This window comes from Tachyglossus aculeatus, chromosome 22 (assembly GCF_015852505.1).
Source record: "Tachyglossus aculeatus isolate mTacAcu1 chromosome 22, mTacAcu1.pri, whole genome shotgun sequence".
Taxonomy (NCBI): domain Eukaryota; kingdom Metazoa; phylum Chordata; class Mammalia; order Monotremata; family Tachyglossidae; genus Tachyglossus; species Tachyglossus aculeatus.
The window spans coordinates 41,697,230-41,713,806 of record NC_052087.1 but is presented as its reverse complement, the minus strand read 5'-3'; the positions used below and the strand labels follow the sequence as shown (position 1 = coordinate 41,713,806).

General features: G+C 46.4%; 1 protein-coding gene across 1 annotated transcript in view; it reads right to left on the bottom strand.

The window, feature by feature from the left end:
• Nucleotides 1–4,500: 4,500 nt before the first annotated feature.
• Nucleotides 4,501–16,577, bottom strand: part of NRIP3 (nuclear receptor interacting protein 3) — a 33,212-nt gene continuing 21,135 nt past the window's right edge. The window contains exons 2-7 of the mRNA XM_038764823.1: nucleotides 13,946–14,122; nucleotides 13,463–13,545; nucleotides 7,668–7,807; nucleotides 6,029–6,081; nucleotides 5,818–5,915; nucleotides 4,501–4,540 (exon numbers count right to left, since the gene is read on the bottom strand). Coding sequence (XP_038620751.1) covers nucleotides 4,525–4,540; nucleotides 5,818–5,915; nucleotides 6,029–6,081; nucleotides 7,668–7,807; nucleotides 13,463–13,545; nucleotides 13,946–14,122 — 567 coding nt within the window. The 3' untranslated portion in view covers nucleotides 4,501–4,524. The remainder of the gene's footprint in view (nucleotides 4,541–5,817; nucleotides 5,916–6,028; nucleotides 6,082–7,667; nucleotides 7,808–13,462; nucleotides 13,546–13,945; nucleotides 14,123–16,577) is intronic.

Sequence of the window (16,577 nt, the reverse complement as noted above, 5' to 3'; positions counted from 1 at the left end):
TGAACCCCTGACCTCTGACTCCAAAGCCCGTGCTCTTTCCACTGAGCCACACAGTATTTATTAAGCACTTACTGTGTGCAGAGCACTGCACTAAGCACCAGAAGAGAACACAAAGATGGGAATTGAATGCAGTCCCTGTCCCTTGGGAAGCTCGCTACCTAAGAGCACTTCTGAACACACTGACTTATGTATGCTACTATTTATTATTAGTAGTAGTAATAATAATAATGTTATTTGTTGTGCTCACTATGTGCCAGACACTGTCCTGCATGCTGTCGTGGATACAAGCAAATTGGGATGGACACAGTCCTTGTTCCCCATAGGGCTCAAGTCTCAATTCCCATTTTACAGATGAGGTAACTGAAGCACAGAGGAGGTGAAGTGGCTTGCCCAAGGTCACACAGCAGGCAAGTGGCGGAACTGGGATTAGAACCCATGAACTTCGGACTCTCAGGCCCATTCTCTATCCACTCTGCCATGCACCTCATCTTTCCATTCTCTTCTGGGCACGGAATAAGTACTGTTAATTGATTGATTGTTAGACCAAAACCTGGAATCTTCTTCCACACAAGCAAGTCTTCTGTGACAGAGGGTTAACTTTATTTGAGCATTAGCCCGACAGATCCAACGCAGTCATACACACGGCAAGAAAAAAGTGCTGAAACACCGTTCCAAAGGCGGATAAATTTAACCCCACTGCCACCCAAGGAAACGGAACCACGTTACTAGGCTGACACTGAGACGCTGAGCGATCCAGGCTGAAGAGGCCGAGGAAGCCGAAGGCTACAGAAAAGGAAATCTAGACAGGGTAGGACAGGACCAGAGCGTGAGAATACAAAATATCAGAAAACATTTATTCCTTAAATTGGTCAGTCATAGAAATGCCAAGCACTAAAAACCAATACTGTTCCAATTCACTGACAGAGACCAGATTCCACGTAGTTAAAAGGCAGGCACCAGTTTTATAAGGCCAAGCTCGCTTTGAGCCCAGAGCATCGGCTGTCAGTAGGGCTGGATAAAATCCGAGTGGATTTTTGCAACATGTGAAAGAGGGAAGGTTTCCTGGGATGAGCTGTATGGACTTTCAAACTCCCTTCCCCCGAGACACACACTCTTCCCCTCCCAGATCACCAAAAATGAAATTGTCAGGTTAACTTTCCAGCGACCATCTTCCTGATCGTCTAGAAAATCAAGTCCCTTTCTTGTTTCTAACCCTTTCCATGGAGTCTACCCACAACTTCAGGCCTAAGAGTGACAGCTCTCCTACTAATAATAGGGGCAATTATGGTATTTGTTAAGCGCTTACTATGTGCCATGCCAGGCACTGTTCTAAGTGCTGGTGTGATTACAAGCAACTCGAGTTGGACAGAGTCCCTGTCCCACAGGGGGCCTACAGTCTTAATTCCCATTTTAAAGATGAGGTAACTGAGACACAGAAAAGTGAAGTGACTTGCTCAAGGTGACACAGTAGAAAAGTGGAGGAGTTGGGATTGGAATCCAGGTCCTTCTGACTCCCAGGGCTGTGCTTTATCCACTTGGCCACGCTGCTTCTCTTTACTATAATGACTTTGATAGGGAATCCAACTCTGTCATATTCATCATCATCAATCGTATTTATTGAGCGCAATATTGTACCCTCCCAAGTGCTTAGTACAGTGCTCTGCATAATAACAATAATAATAATGGCATTTATTAAGCACTTACTATGTGCAAAGCACTGTTCTAAGTGCTGGGGAGGTTACAAGGTGATCAGGTTGTCCCACGGGGGGCTCACAGTCTTAATCCCCATTTTACAGATGAGGTAACTGAAGCACAGAGAAGTTAAGTGACTTTCCCAAAGTCACACAGCTGACAATTGGCAGAGCCAGGGTTTGAACTCATGACCTCTGACTCCAAAGCCCGTGCTCTTTCCACTGAGCCACGCTGCTTCTCTGTAGCCATGCTGCTTCTCTGTAGACATACAGTGGACATTAAATAAATACAATTGATTGATTGATTGAATTCCATTTAGGCTTGACATTTAGCCCCCGAATGTGAAGCCGTGAGTTTGTGGCTAAAGCCAACCAATCATTTCCATTTCGAAACAGGAGATGCCTGAAGAGGTCATTTAGTCCATCCCCCTGTAGCTCAGCAGGCTTTAATTAGACAGTTGGGTTTCCATCGTGTTTTCCAAGATTTCCAAGGAAGGAGTTTTTTTGCTTTCTGATCTCTCCCACAGACCCAAGGTGGCAATCATTATGACTCTAGAGTGGTTTAATTCTAGAGGATGACTAGATATTGGAAAGTGCCATACATCAATGCCCTGAAGGCTACCTGAAGATATAGGCCCTGAAGAATATCTGAAGAGATATTAACATTTGCAAGCTTCTTGAGGACAGGGATCAGGCCTTAGGCTGTAAGCTCACTGTGGGCAGAGAATGTGCCTACCAACTATGTTAAGCAGCATGGTATAGTCAGAAGGTCATGGGTTCTGATCCCGGCTCTGCCACTTGTCTGCTGTGTGACCTTGGGCAAGTCACTTTACTTCTCTGGGCCTCAGTTACCTGATATGTAAAATGAGGATTGGGACCGTAAGCCCTACGTAAGACGGGGACTGTGTCTAACTCGATTTACTGGTATCCACCCCAGCGCTTGGTACCATGCCAGCCATATAGTAAGTGCTTAACAAATACCATAATTATTATTCCAAGCACTTAGTACAGTGCTCTGCACACAGTAAGGGCTCAATAAATATGATTGATTGACTTTACTTCTATCGTCGTCTAGCACTCATCCGATACAGTGCTTGGCACAGAGTAAGTCCTCAAGCTACTAATGTTTGATTGCTTAGTTGATCGATTGACAGAGGCATAAAGTAGCTGAGAAAGAGCAGCTCAGGTGAAGGAAATGGTAGCTATTTCAGAACTTGTACTTCCCAAGCGCTTAGTACAGTGCTCTGCACACAGCACTCAATAAATGATTGATTGATTGATTGATTGATTGATTGATTGATATGAGGGGAGGGGACACTGTGAAGAAGCATTCAGCTTAAGTCTGGGCTGAGCAAGTTGTGGGATTTCTAGGCTGGGTAGATAACAATAGTAAGAATGATAACAATAGTGCTATTTGTTAAGTCCTTCAGCCAAGCACTAAACGCTGGAGTAAATAGAAGATAATATAAGATAAGATAAATAAGATATATATAAACAAATTTATTTAATAATAAATTTATATTTATATAAATATAAGATAATATAAGATAAATATAAGATAAGATTGATTGATTGATTGATAATCAAGTTGGACACAGTCCCTGTCCCTCATGGGGCTCACAGTCTAAGTGAGCTGATTGGATCTGATAAGCATTAAGTTGAGAAGCGCGTGGCCTAGTGGATAGAGCAGGGGCCTGGAGTCAGAAGGACCTGGGTTCTAATCCCTCCTTGGCCATTTGTTGTGTGACCTTGGGGAAGTCACTTCACTTCTCTGTGCCTCAGTTGCCTCGTCTGTAAAATGGGGACTGAGACTGTGAACACCATGTGGGATAGGGACTGTCAGACCTGATTTTCTTGTATCTACCCCAGTGCTTCAAAAAGTGTTTGACACCCAGAAAGTGCTTAACAGCTATCATAATTATCATTCTTATTATTATAACTGGGTGCTAGAGAGAGAGCAGTTAGGCATGTCAATGAGAGAGACACCAAGAGCTCTGGTGCTCCTTGTGAGCAGGGAACGTTTCTGCCAACTCTCTTATATTATTCTCCCCCAAGCACTTAGTACAGTGCTCTGCACCCAGTAAGCATTCAGTAAATATGATTGATTTATTGGTGCTCCCACTTTTTTATAGTATTTGCTAAGCACTTAGTACAGCCCATTATACTCAGTGGGTGCCCAATATATGACCGTTACTACTACTAACCTCATAGTCCTCCGAAAACAGCAAGCCTGTTCTCCCTCTTTCCTTTGTTGTCTCACCAACGCTTCTTCTCCCCATGCGTGACCCTTTCCAGAAGGAGGTGAAGGTGTTAGTCTATTTTGGGTTCTTTCTATGGAATGAGATCAATCGACTGCTTTTTAATACTTAAGCCACCGGAAAATTAAGCACACCACACCTAGTGTAAAAAGTCTAATCCTGGAAGCTTCCACTCACGGCTAAATAAAACTCGGCCTAGAGAAAATAGCTATTCAAGGGCATCGCCCTGACTCTTTCCACAGGAGAAAAGAGTCAGAACAGGGCAGTGTGAACAATTCGGAAATCAAGCACGCGATTAAATATCAAAACTGGAGGTGAGACGATACGAGATCTCTAATGCAGTGGCTCCGGCTCCCCGAAGCTAGTTACTGACTGCGGGCTCACACGGAAAGACGTCATCGATACGGCACGCGGCTGCCGCTCTCTGCCGCATCTGGACTGAGCTCGGTGGTTTTCTGAGCTGCCAGGCTGGTGTGGGTGTTGAGAGAGACAGAGAGAAAGAGAGAGAGTGTATGTGTGTGTAGAGATGTGTGGTGTGCTTGTGTGTGTGTGTGTGTGTGTGTCGCACATTGTCATTACGCCTCAGAAGTGCTGAAATGAGAAGAAAATAGGGGTAATTAATGTTAAGCTTGAATCCCCTTTCAAAAGCAGAACCATCCTCTCCTGTTTTGGGTCCCATGGCAACGGTTCACCCTCCTATCTCGGGCAATGCGGGGCACAGAGGAAGCCACCCTGGGCCCAACCCCCTTTGAGAGCCACCATAAGCTGAATGATTTCCTACTGCAATTTAGGCCACACACCTCACTTCTCTAATGCCGAGCTACTATGAGCTAGACTAGATCTCGATTAGCTCACCGCTGTCTTCTCGCCCACGTCCTGCCTCTGGCATGGAAAGCCCTCCCTCTTCATTCATTCATTCATTCAATCGTATTTATTGAGCGCTTATTGTATGCAGAGCACTGTACTAAGTGCTTGGGAAGTACAAGTCGGCGACATATAGAGACGGTCCCTACCCAACAACAGGCTCACAGTCTAGAAGGGGGAGACAGACAACAAAACAAAACATGTGGACAGGTGTCAAGTCGGCCAATGACTCTCTCCATCTTCAAAACCTTACTGAAGGCACAACCCCTCCTAAAGACCTTGACCGACTCATTTCCTCATTTCCTTTTCTCCCACTCCCTTCTGCATCATCCTTGCAAATGGATTTGCACCCTTTATCTAACCTCACAGCACTTATGCGCATACCCATAATTTATTTATTTTAATGTCTGCCTCCCCTCTATCAATCAATCAATCGTATTTATTGAGCACTTACTGTGTGCAGAGCACTGTACTAAGCGCTTGGGAAGTACAAGTTGGCAACACATAAAGACAGTCCCTACCTAACAGTGGGCTCACAGTCTAAAAGACCCTCTAGACTGTAAAGTCATTGTGGGCAGGGAATATGTCTACCAATGGGCTAGACTGTAAGCCCATTGTTGGGTAGGGACTGTCTCTATATGTTGCCAACTTGTACTTACCAAGCGCTAAGTACAGTGCTCTGCACACAGTTAGCGCTCAATAAATATGATTGAATGAATGAATGTTGTATTGTCCTCTCCCAAGCACTCAGTACACTGCTCTGCACACAGTAAGTGCTCAATAAGTACAATTGATTGATTGATTGATTGATTGATTGAATCGTCACCAAGGGTGCTGGAGAGGATTGTCAGGCTGAGAGGATGCCTTCACCAGATTGGCCCACCACCCTGGGCCCTCCCGGGAGCAGAAAGTCTGGCGGGTGCCTTACCCTGAGCTTGACGCTGTGGTGGGATGGCTGCAGGGGCTGCTCTGACCACAGTGGGCAAGGTCACTGGGGTACTTACTTGTCTTCATTCGAGGAGACCTTGCTCTCCACGAATGGGATTTCCTCCCTGTCTGTCTTCCCCACCACGAGGCGCCGCTTCTCCATATTTATGATGCACTGAGAAAACAAGCAGGACCACACAACCGTCCAGTCCAGGGGTCGCCCCGGGACAGGACGCATGACCCTCCCCGGGAAGCACTGGTGATGGAGGAGGGCAGAGCGGCTCCTACCTTCAGGGATCGGAGCGTCTGTAATCCCAGAGACAGGGTTTTCTCATTATCGTCTGGAGAGAAAAGGGATAGAAGACCATTACAATGTATATTTGAACGCTTCCCCAAGGGCTGATCGGCACATATGATCCCTTGAGGATTCCTCATATCTTCTGAGGGAGGGGGCCCCTCTGGCCTTTTCAGGTCTTCCACTTGCCTGCTGGGTGACCTTGGGCAAATCGCTCAGCTTCTCTGTGCCTCAGTTTTATCTTGCCTATGAAATGGAGATTAAACACCTGTTCTCCTTCCCCCTTAGACTGTCAGCCCCGGATGGAACCACCTGATTATCTTCTATCTACCCCAGCACTTAGTACATAAGTGCTTGGCACATAGAAAGCGCACCTCCACTTACCGACAGGGGAACGGCTGCCCTGACACAGGAATTGATTAGTCCCCTTGGTCCCAAGCTGGCCCGCGATCAGCTGGGCAACAGAAACTCTCACCATTGGCTTCAAAGCCCTCAGTCATCTTGCCCCCTCCCACCTCACCACACTATTCTTCTACTACAACCCAGCCCGGACACTTCACTCTTCCAATGCTAACCTTCTCACTGTACCTCAATTTCGTCTATCTCACAGCGGACTCCTTGCCCACATTCATTCATTCAATAGTATTTATTGAGCACTTACTGTATGCAGAGCACTGTACTAAGGGCTTGGGAAGTACAAGTTTGCAACATATCCTGCCCACATCCTGCCTCAGGTCTGGAACGCCCTCCCTGCTCAAATAATAATAATAATAATAATAATAATAATAATAATAATAATAATAATAATAATCATGGTATTTGTTAAGCGCTTACTATGTGCAAAGCAGTGTTCTAAGCGCTGGGGAGGTTACAAGGTGATCAGGTTGTCCCACAGGGGACTCACAGTTTTAATCCCCATTTTACAGGTGAGGTAACTGAGGCACAGAGAAGTGAAGTGACTTGCCCAAAGTCACACAGCTGACAGCTGGCGGAGCCGGGATTTGAACCCATGACCTCTGACTCCAAAGCCCAGGCTCTTTCCACTGAGCCACGCAATGACTCTCCCCCTCTTCAAAGCCTTAGTGAAGGCATAACTCCTCCGAGAGGGCTTCCCTAAGCCCCTCTTTCCTCTTTTCTCACTCCCTTAAGCATCACCCTGACTTGCTCCCTTTATTCACCCCCCCCCTCCAAGCCCCACAGCATTTATGTACATATCTTACATGTTTTGTTTTGTTGTCTGTCTCCCCCTTCTAGACTGCGAGCCCGTTGTTGGGTAGAGACCGTCTCTATATGTTACCGACTTGTACCTCCCAAGCGCTTAGTACAGTGCTCTGCACACAGTAAGTGCTCAATAAATACGATTGAATGAATGAATATCTGTACTTAATTTATTTATAATAAAGTCTATCTCCCCCCTAAACCATAGGCTTGTTGTGGGCAGGGAATCTGTCTGTTTTTTGTTATTTTGTAGTCTCCCAAGCACTTTGTACAGTGTCCTGTGCACAGTAAGCACTCATTAAATTGGATTGAATGAATGATTGACTGAAAGAGGTCTTGGGGGCCTGGCTGGTCAGGGAGTGAGTGAGCGTGAGCAGGGCCGGACCTAGCTGGACTCGGGGCTCTGTCACTCACCGATGACAGCGGCTGAGCAGTCGAGGCGGAGCGAGCCCAGGGTGAGGGCCAGATGCTCGATTTGGCCAGTAACTCTGAGATGCCGGGGCAGGGAGGCCTTCTCCCCCTCGGGTTTGTAGGACTTGACGTGCTCCTTCAACCTGCAGCAGAGAAGGAAACCCAAAACCCGGAGAGCCTGCCTGACCTGATGACCTCATTAGCTGTTTTCCTAATCAGATATTCAGTCGATCGTATTTACTGAATGCTTACTATACCTCGATCTCGACTATCTCCCTGCCAACTTCTCGCCCACATCCTGCCTCTAGCCCGGAATGCCTTCCCTCCTCATATCCAACAGACAATTACACTCCCCACCTTCAAAGCCTTATTGAAGACATATATCCTCCAAGAATAATAATAATAATAATGGCATTTATGAAGCGCTTACTATATGCAAAGCACTGTTCTAAGCACTGCGGAGGTTACAAGGTGATCAGGTTGTCCCACAGGGGGCTCACAGTCTTCATTCCCATTTTACAGAGAAGGTAACTGAGGCCCAGAGAAGTGAAGCGACTTGCCCAAAGTCACACTACTGACAAGTGGTGGAGCCGGGATTTGAACCCATGAACTCTGACTCCAAAGCCCAGGCTCTTTCCACTGAGCCACGCTGCTTCAAGAAGCCTTCCCCAACTAAGCCCTCCTTTCCTCTTCTCCCAATCCCTTCTGGGGTGGATACAAGCTAATCAGGTTGTCCCATGTGGGGCTCACAGTCTTAATCCCCATTTTACAGATGAGGTAACTGAGGCACAGAGCAGTTAAATGGCTTGCCCAAGGTCACACAGCAGACAAGTGGCGAAACCGGGATCAGAACCCACGTCCTCTGACTTCCAAGCCCAAGTTCTTTCCACTAAGCCATTCTGCAGCCTAGTACAATCTAGTACAGTGCTCTGCACATAGTAAGAGCTCTGCAGTGGTACTTGCCCTCAGGAAAAACTTTGTTGACAGATTGATTTATGCCAAGTGAACTTCCATGCCAGGTCCCGGGAAGCTGCCCATGGCCACAGCTCTTTCCGTAGCCCCCTTACCCACTGCCAGTTCAAATTAAACACTTGACAAAGGCAAGATGCTCAGCTTTCCCCATTGGGCCCCTCCCAATGGCTAATTTTTTTTTAATGATGTTTGTTAAGCCCTTACTATGTGCCATGCACTATACTAAACACTGGGATAGATACAAGCTAATCCTGCTGGACACAGTCCATGTCCCTCATGGGGCTCACAGTCTTAATCCCCATTATACAGATGAGGTAACTGAGGCAGAGAAGTTAAGTAATAATAATAATGGCATTTGTTAAGTGCTTACTATGTGCTAAGCACTGGGGCAGATACAAGGTAATCAGGTTGTCCCAAGTGGGGCTCACAGTTTTAATCCCCATTTTCCAGATGAGGTAACTGAGGCACAGAGAAGTTAAATGATTTTCCCAAAGTCACACAGCTGACAAGTGGCAGAGGCGGGATTAGAACCCACGACCTCTGACTCCCAAGCCTGTGTTCTTTCCACTAAGCCACGCTGCTTCTCCAGTGACACAGCAGACTAGTGGAGGAGCCGGGATTAGAACCCAGGTCCTTCTGACCTCCGTGCCGGCGCCGTAGCCATTAGGCCATGCTGTTTCTCCATCAGGGGTTGCTCTCTCACTCTGCTTCCATGGGCTCTCACCACCTCACTGAATATCATCATCATCATCATCATCAATCGTATTTATTGAGCGCTTACTATATGCAGAGCACTGTACTAAGCGCTTGGGAAGTACCAGTTGGCAACATATAGAGACAGTCCCTACCCAACAGTGGGCTCACAGTCTAAAAGGGGGAGACAGAGAACAAAACCAAACATACTAACAAAATAAAATAAATAGAATAGATATGTACAAGTAAAATAAATAGAGTAACAAATATGTACAAACATATATACATATATGCAGGTGCTGTGGGGAAGGGAAGGAGGTAAGATGGGAGGATGGAGAGGGGCATGAGGGGGAGAGGAAGGAAGGGGCCCAGTCTGGGAAGGCCTCCTGGAGGAGGTGAGCTCTCAGTAGGGCCTTGAAGGGAGGAAGAGAGCTAGCTTGGTGGATGGGGCCTGGGCAAAGACTTGAAGCTCCTTTAGGTGAGGAAATGGGTGTTTTGATTCTTTTCTGTGGTATTTGTCAAGTACTTACTATGTGCCAGACACTGTATCAACTACAGGGGTACAAGCTAATCAGGTTGGACCCATTCCACATCCCACATGGGGCTCACAGTCTTCACCCCCAGTTTATAGATGCAAAGAGAAATGAAGTGATTTGCCCAAGGTCACACAGCAGACAAGTGGCAGAGCCAGAATTAGAACTCAGGTCCTTCCATTTCCCAGGCCCGTGCACTATCCACTAGCCCACGCTGCTTCTCTATTATTAGGAAATGCGGACCGGGCCTGTCTGGCTGTCTAGAGATGGGATCAGTACGATAAGTAGAGAGTGAAACAGATTTCTGAGTAATTGCAGGAGGCAGGGGGAGGCCAGAGGGAGGAGGGGAGAGGAGACTTGAAAACAATGAATACAAAATCTCGTCAGTTATGTAAGCTGATGGAAATAGATACCATTGCAGCTATTATGAGCTGATGTGTAAATACATAATTATAGACATTTTAGTGCCAACACTTCTGATTTACCCAGCAGTTTCTAGTGAGCACTGCACTTTCTCTGCCATTAGAGCCCATCTAACAGAAAAGTAATTACGGAGTTTCAGAAGCGGTTATTAATTACTCTGGGGCGGAGTGGTTCCTTGGAGACATTGCAATCTATGGCCTAATTATGTTCATAATTTGGGGGTTTTTTTGCTTCATAATATGTCATGTGTCTCAGAAAACCTCAGCCCCCATGACATGGGCTACAGCTTCTGTTTCTGGGGCCCAAAAGAGAAAAAACAATCCAAAGGGAAGGAGCACTGTCTAGTGGCTAGAGCGTGGGCCTGGGAGCCCAAGGGACCTGGGTTCTAATCCCGGCTCTGCCACTTGCACACTGTGTGTTCTTGGACAAGTCCCTTCGCTTCTCTGTGCCTCAGTTACCTCATCTGTAAAATGGGGATTAAGACTGTGATGCGACCCTCCGAGCGCAAAAATTCCTCACTCTCGGCTTCAAGGCTCTCCATCACCTCGCCCCCTCCTACCTCACCTTCCTTCTCTCCTTCTACAGCCCAGCCCGCACCCTCCGCTCCTCTACCGCTAACCTCCTCACTGGTTCTCGCCTGTCCCGCCGTCGACCCCCAGCCCACATCCTCCCTCTGGCCTGGAATGCCCTCCCTCCACACATCCGCCAAGCTCACTCTCTTCCTCCCTTCAAAGCCCTACTGAGAGCTCACCTCCTCCAGGAGGCCTTCCCACACTGAGCCCCCTTTTTCCTCTCCTCCTCTCCATCCCCCCAACCCTACCTCCTTCCCCTCCCCACAGCACCTATATATATATATATATATATATATATGTTTGTACAGATTTATTACTCTATTTATTTTACTTGTACGCATTTACTATTCTATTGATTTTGTTAATGATGTGCATTTAGCTTTAATTCTATTTGTTCTGACAACTTGACACCTGTCCACATGTTTTGTTTTGTTGTCTGTCTCCCCCCTACTAAACTGTGAGCCCATTATTGGGTAGGGACCGTCTCTATATTTGCCGACTTGTACTTCCCAAGCGCTTAGTACAGTGCTCTGCACACAGTAAGCACTCAATTAATATGATTGAATGAATGAATATGGAACACGGACTGGGTCCAACCTGATTAGTTTCTGTCTACCCCTGTGCTTAGTACAGTGCCTGGCACATAGTAAGTGCTTAACAAATATCATTTAAAAAAAAACAAGCCAGAGAGGGGCCTATCTTTACCAGATCCCCTTGAATTGGGACCTAGAGAAGAAGGGCAGCCTGGGAGCGGCCTAAGGGAAGAATCCTAATAACATTCCTTGGAGCTCCAGATAGCACAGGCTATGCCCCATGTTGGGAGGGGAAATATTCATTCATTCATTCTATCGTATTTATTGAGCGCTTATTGTGTGCAAAGCTCTGTACTAAGTGCTTAGGAAGTACAAGTCAGCAACATGTAGAGACAATCCTTACCCAACAACGGGCTCACAGTCTAGAAGGGGGAGACAGACAACAAAACAAAACACGTGGACAGGTGTCAAAGTCGTCAGAACAAATAGAATTAAAGCTAGATGCACATCCTTAACAAAATAAATAGAATAGTAAATATGCACAAGTAAAATAGAGTAATAAATCTGTACAAACATATATACAGGTGCTGTGTGGAGGGGAAGGAGGTAAGACGGGGGGGGATGGAGAGGGGGAGAGGAAGGAAGGGGCTCATTCTGATGCTTAAATAGTTAAACATTCTGCTGACTGGTAAATTATTTATCTGCCAGGCTGCATTAATCCACCCAAATTCAACCAATTTAGCAGTTATGAGGTAGCTCCTTAAGTCTTTGCTGTTGGTCTCTCCCAAGTTACCCACACCTATTAGGGCCCCAGATTCCACACTCATTCAGTCAGTCAATCATATTTACTGAGTACTTACTGTGAGCAGAGCACTATATTCATTCATTCAATCAATCATATTGAGCACTTACTACTACTACTACTACTACTACTACTACTACTACTACTACTACGAATAATAATAATAATAATGGTATTTGTTAAGCACTTACTATGTGCCAAACACTGTTCTAAGTGCTTGGGTAGATACAAGGTAATCAGGTTGTCCCACGTGGCGCTCACAGTCTAAATCCCCATTTTATAGATGAGGTAACTGAGGCACAGAGAAGTTAAGTGACTTGCCCAAAGTCACACAGCTGATAAGAGGCAGAGCCGGGATTAGAACCCATGACCTCTGGCTCCCAAGCCCATACTCTTTCCACTAAACATGCTGCTTCTCACTCACTGTGTGCAGAGCACTGTAATAATAGTAACAATAATCATAATCATGATTATTACTGACTGAGCCCCCTTTTTCCCAGACTGAGTCCTCTTTTTCCTCCCCTCCTCCCCATACCCCCCGCCCTACCTCCTTCCCCTCCCCACAACACCTGTATATGTGTTTGTACAGATTTATTGCTCAATTGATTTTACTTGTACATATTTACTATTCTATTGATTTTGTTAATGATGTGCATTTAGCTTTAATTCTATTTGTTCTGACGACTGGACACCTGTCCACATGTTTTGTTTTGGTGTTTGTCTCCCCCTTCTAGACTGTGAGCCCATTGTTGGGTAGGGACCGTCTCTATATGTTGCCAACTTGTACTTCCCAAGTGCTTAATTCAGTGCTCTGCACACAGTAAGTGCTCAATAAATACGACTGAATGAATAAATAATAATTATGGTGTTTGTTAAGCGCTTACTCCGTGCCAAGCACTGTTCTAAGCACTGGGTTAGATACAACGTAATCAGTTTGTCCCACGTGGGGTTCACTGTACTAAGCATTTGGGAGGGTACACTATAACAATAAACAGACACATTCCCTGTCCACAACGAGCTTACGGTCTAGAGGCCCCCTCAGGAGTATGAACCCCGTTGGCAGGAATTCAGAAGTTGCCCAGACAGGGCACTGACTGGAATTCTCCACTCCTCCCACACTGGCAAAGCCTTAAGTTTTGACTCCCCTCTCCTACACCCCAACAAGCCCCACTGTCCCCCAGGATAGGGTTTCCATAGAGAGATAGAGCCCAGAAGTGAGTTGGAGTCCCTACTTAATACGACACATTAATCCGTGACTTGGGTTACTTACCCTAGTCTGTCTAAACAGGCAGAGGAGATGAGGTTATACTGACAGCCAGTGTCCACCACGGCTTTCAAATCCTTCCCAAAGCACTATGGGGAAAAAACAGGCTATTATTTGACAGAAAGAGCAGCAAGCAAAGCCGAGAGAGGAAGAGAGAGGGAAGGTAGCGGCACGGCAATCATCTGTATCATTTGATCATCCTGTTTCTACCCCACTGCTTAAAGCTTGGGACATAGTAAGCACTTAAATACCACAGTTATTATTATTAGCGAGGGAGAGAGCACGCTCTCTGGACCCTGACTTCTAAAGCGACATGACTCTGACACACCCTGGACCTTTTCCCTATTGCTGAGGGAACCAGAGGGAGAATACTTAGGCGAGAATCAGGTCCTCCTTGCTTGAGGATCCCTCAACCTGCAGAGAGGGTCTGCACAGAATCCACTGCCTTTGTCCCCAAGACACCAACCGGGAAAGCCGCTGGGACATTACCTGGCAGGACACCAGAATCATGTCCTCTTCCTCCACCTTCTTCAGCCCCTCAGGCTTGCCCTGGTGGCCCCTGGATGCCTTGTTGGCCGCTTCGCCCTTCGGGGCCCAAGGGGCCCGGTTCCGGAGCTTCGACAGGTTGGTCTCCATGAGGCGCCGCTGCAGAATGTTGTGCGGTTGCTTGAAGGGTAGGAAAAGCAGAGGAGCTTGATAAACCACCTTCCCCTTTGCACAGCCCCACCTTCCTTCAATCAGAAATCAAGCCCTGGCTCACCCACCCAGGGCCTAAAAGAAAGCAGGACCAAACTCAAGAAAGACGGGCAACGAACCGAGGAGAACTTGAATGTCGATAGCCTCCCCTTTCTATCCTCCAGGTGTTTGGCTTCCGGGGGAATCTCTCTCCAGGGTGTTTTCTGTGGAGAAGCTGCCTGCCTGTGGCTACTACTACCACCCCTCTTCCCTGCTGTCAGAGGACCTGATCTAAGCCCCCCTGGCCTCAGCAGGGATAGGCCAGTCACTGCAACATATCTATTGTACATATCTATTCTATTTATTTTATTTTGTTAGTATGTTTGGTTTTGTTCTCTGTCTCCCCCTTTCAGACTGTGAGCCCACTGTTGGGTAGGGACTGTCTCTATATGTTGCCAATTTGTACTTCCCAAGCGCTTAGTACAGTGCTCTGCACATAGTAAGCGCTCAATAAATACGATTGAGGATGATGATGATGCAACTGCAGTGAGAGATGTGTGTTGGGGGAGCTTGGGGATTGTCTCTGTTGTTGAACTGTACTCTCCAAGAGCTTAGTATAGTGCTCTGCACACAGTAAGCACTCAATAATGAATGAATGATTGAATGATTGAATGTGAAGGGGAGGGACCTTGAGATATGGGGGCCGATACAGACTACAGCAGTAGAAACCAAATCCTCCTTCCTGTGCTGTGTGACCTTGGGCAAGACACGTCACTTCTCTGGGCCTCGGTTGCCTTATCTGTAAAATGGGGATTAAGACTGTGAGCCCCATGTGGGACAACCTCATTACCTTGTATCTATGCCAGTGCTCAGAACAGTGCCTGGCACGTAATAAGTGCCTAACAAATAACAAATGATAAAAGAAATAGCCTTGGGCAATGAGGGCAGCCCAGGCATGGCTTTGAACATTTACCTAAGTCAATCAGTCGATCAGTGGTACGTATTGAGTACTTACTGTGTGCAGAGTACTGTTCTAAAAATTGGGAGAGTACAATACAGTGGAGTTGGTAGACACGTTCCCTGCCCACATTGAGCTTACAGTCTAGACAACCCAGGAAAGTCCAGGCAAATCCAGGAGCTGCCCTTTAAAGACATTGCTAGAATAAAAGGGATCAGCTACCCCAGAAGGGAACAGCTGGCCAGTTACCCTCTTCCTGCTCCCAGGATCCCCAAGGAAAGACCAGCCTAGCACAATTTGTTATTAAAATTAATGTCTGTCTCCCCTTTTAGACAGTAAGCTCGTTTTGGGCAGGGAATGTGTCTGTTACAATATTTTATTGTACTCTCCGGAAGCACTTAGTACCATGCTCTGAACACAGTAAGTGCTCAATAAATACAATTAACTGACTGACAATCACGTGATGGAACCTGATGGAACAGAGGTTGACGAGGAGGAAATCTTCCTGCCCCTCCACAGAAGCATGGGGCTGCACAGGTGAATCAGTCAATTACTCAATCAGTCAATCAATCAATCCATGGTATTTATTGAACGGTTACTGTGGACAGAGCACACTAGTGAGTATTTGGGAGGCTACAATACAAAGAGTTCTTAGACATATAGCATGTATGTTCATATTTCTAATTTATTTTTATTAATGTCTGTCTCCCCCTCTAGACTGTGAGCTTCCTGTGTGCAGGGAATGTAACTGTTTATTGTTGCAGTCTACTCTCCCAAGTGCTTAGTACAATGCTCTGCACACAGTAAGCATCCAATAAACACGATTAGATGATTGAACAAACACGTTCCCTGTCCATAGTGAGCTTCCAGTCTAGAGTAATCATTGTTTTCTATTTTTATTTATATTCTAACATGTTCATTTCATTATTTTTTTTAGGACCCCTGCTAATTTCTTTCAAGCCCCGGCCAGGAAGCCCATGTTGATTTGCCCAGCGGGGCTAACTGGCTTGCTTAGGGACATGGGACTCAAACCAGGGCCAAAATGGATTCTGGAAATGGTAGAATTTTCCACTCCCTCAGCCTGTGCCCCTGAGCAAGTGTTACTTAATGAGAAGAGCATGCCAGAGCCCGGGAGGTGCATATCAGACAGTCAGCCAATTGTATTTATTGAGCGCTTACTGTGTGAAGAGCACTGTACCAAGCACTTGGGAGAATACAAAATAACAATATAACTGACACTTTCCCAGTTCACAATGAGTTTATAGTCTAGAGGTGGGGACAGACATTAATAAAAATAAATAATGACAGATATGTACATAAGTGCTGTGGGATTGGGACGAGGGATGAATAAAGAGAGCAAGTCAGGACGACACAGAAGGGAGTGGGAGAAGAGGAAAGGAGAGCTTAGTCGGGGAAGGCCTCTGCATGTATGTCCCTTGAGCTGGGACATCCACAGCCTCAGCACCCCTGCTTTTGGCAACCCACCTC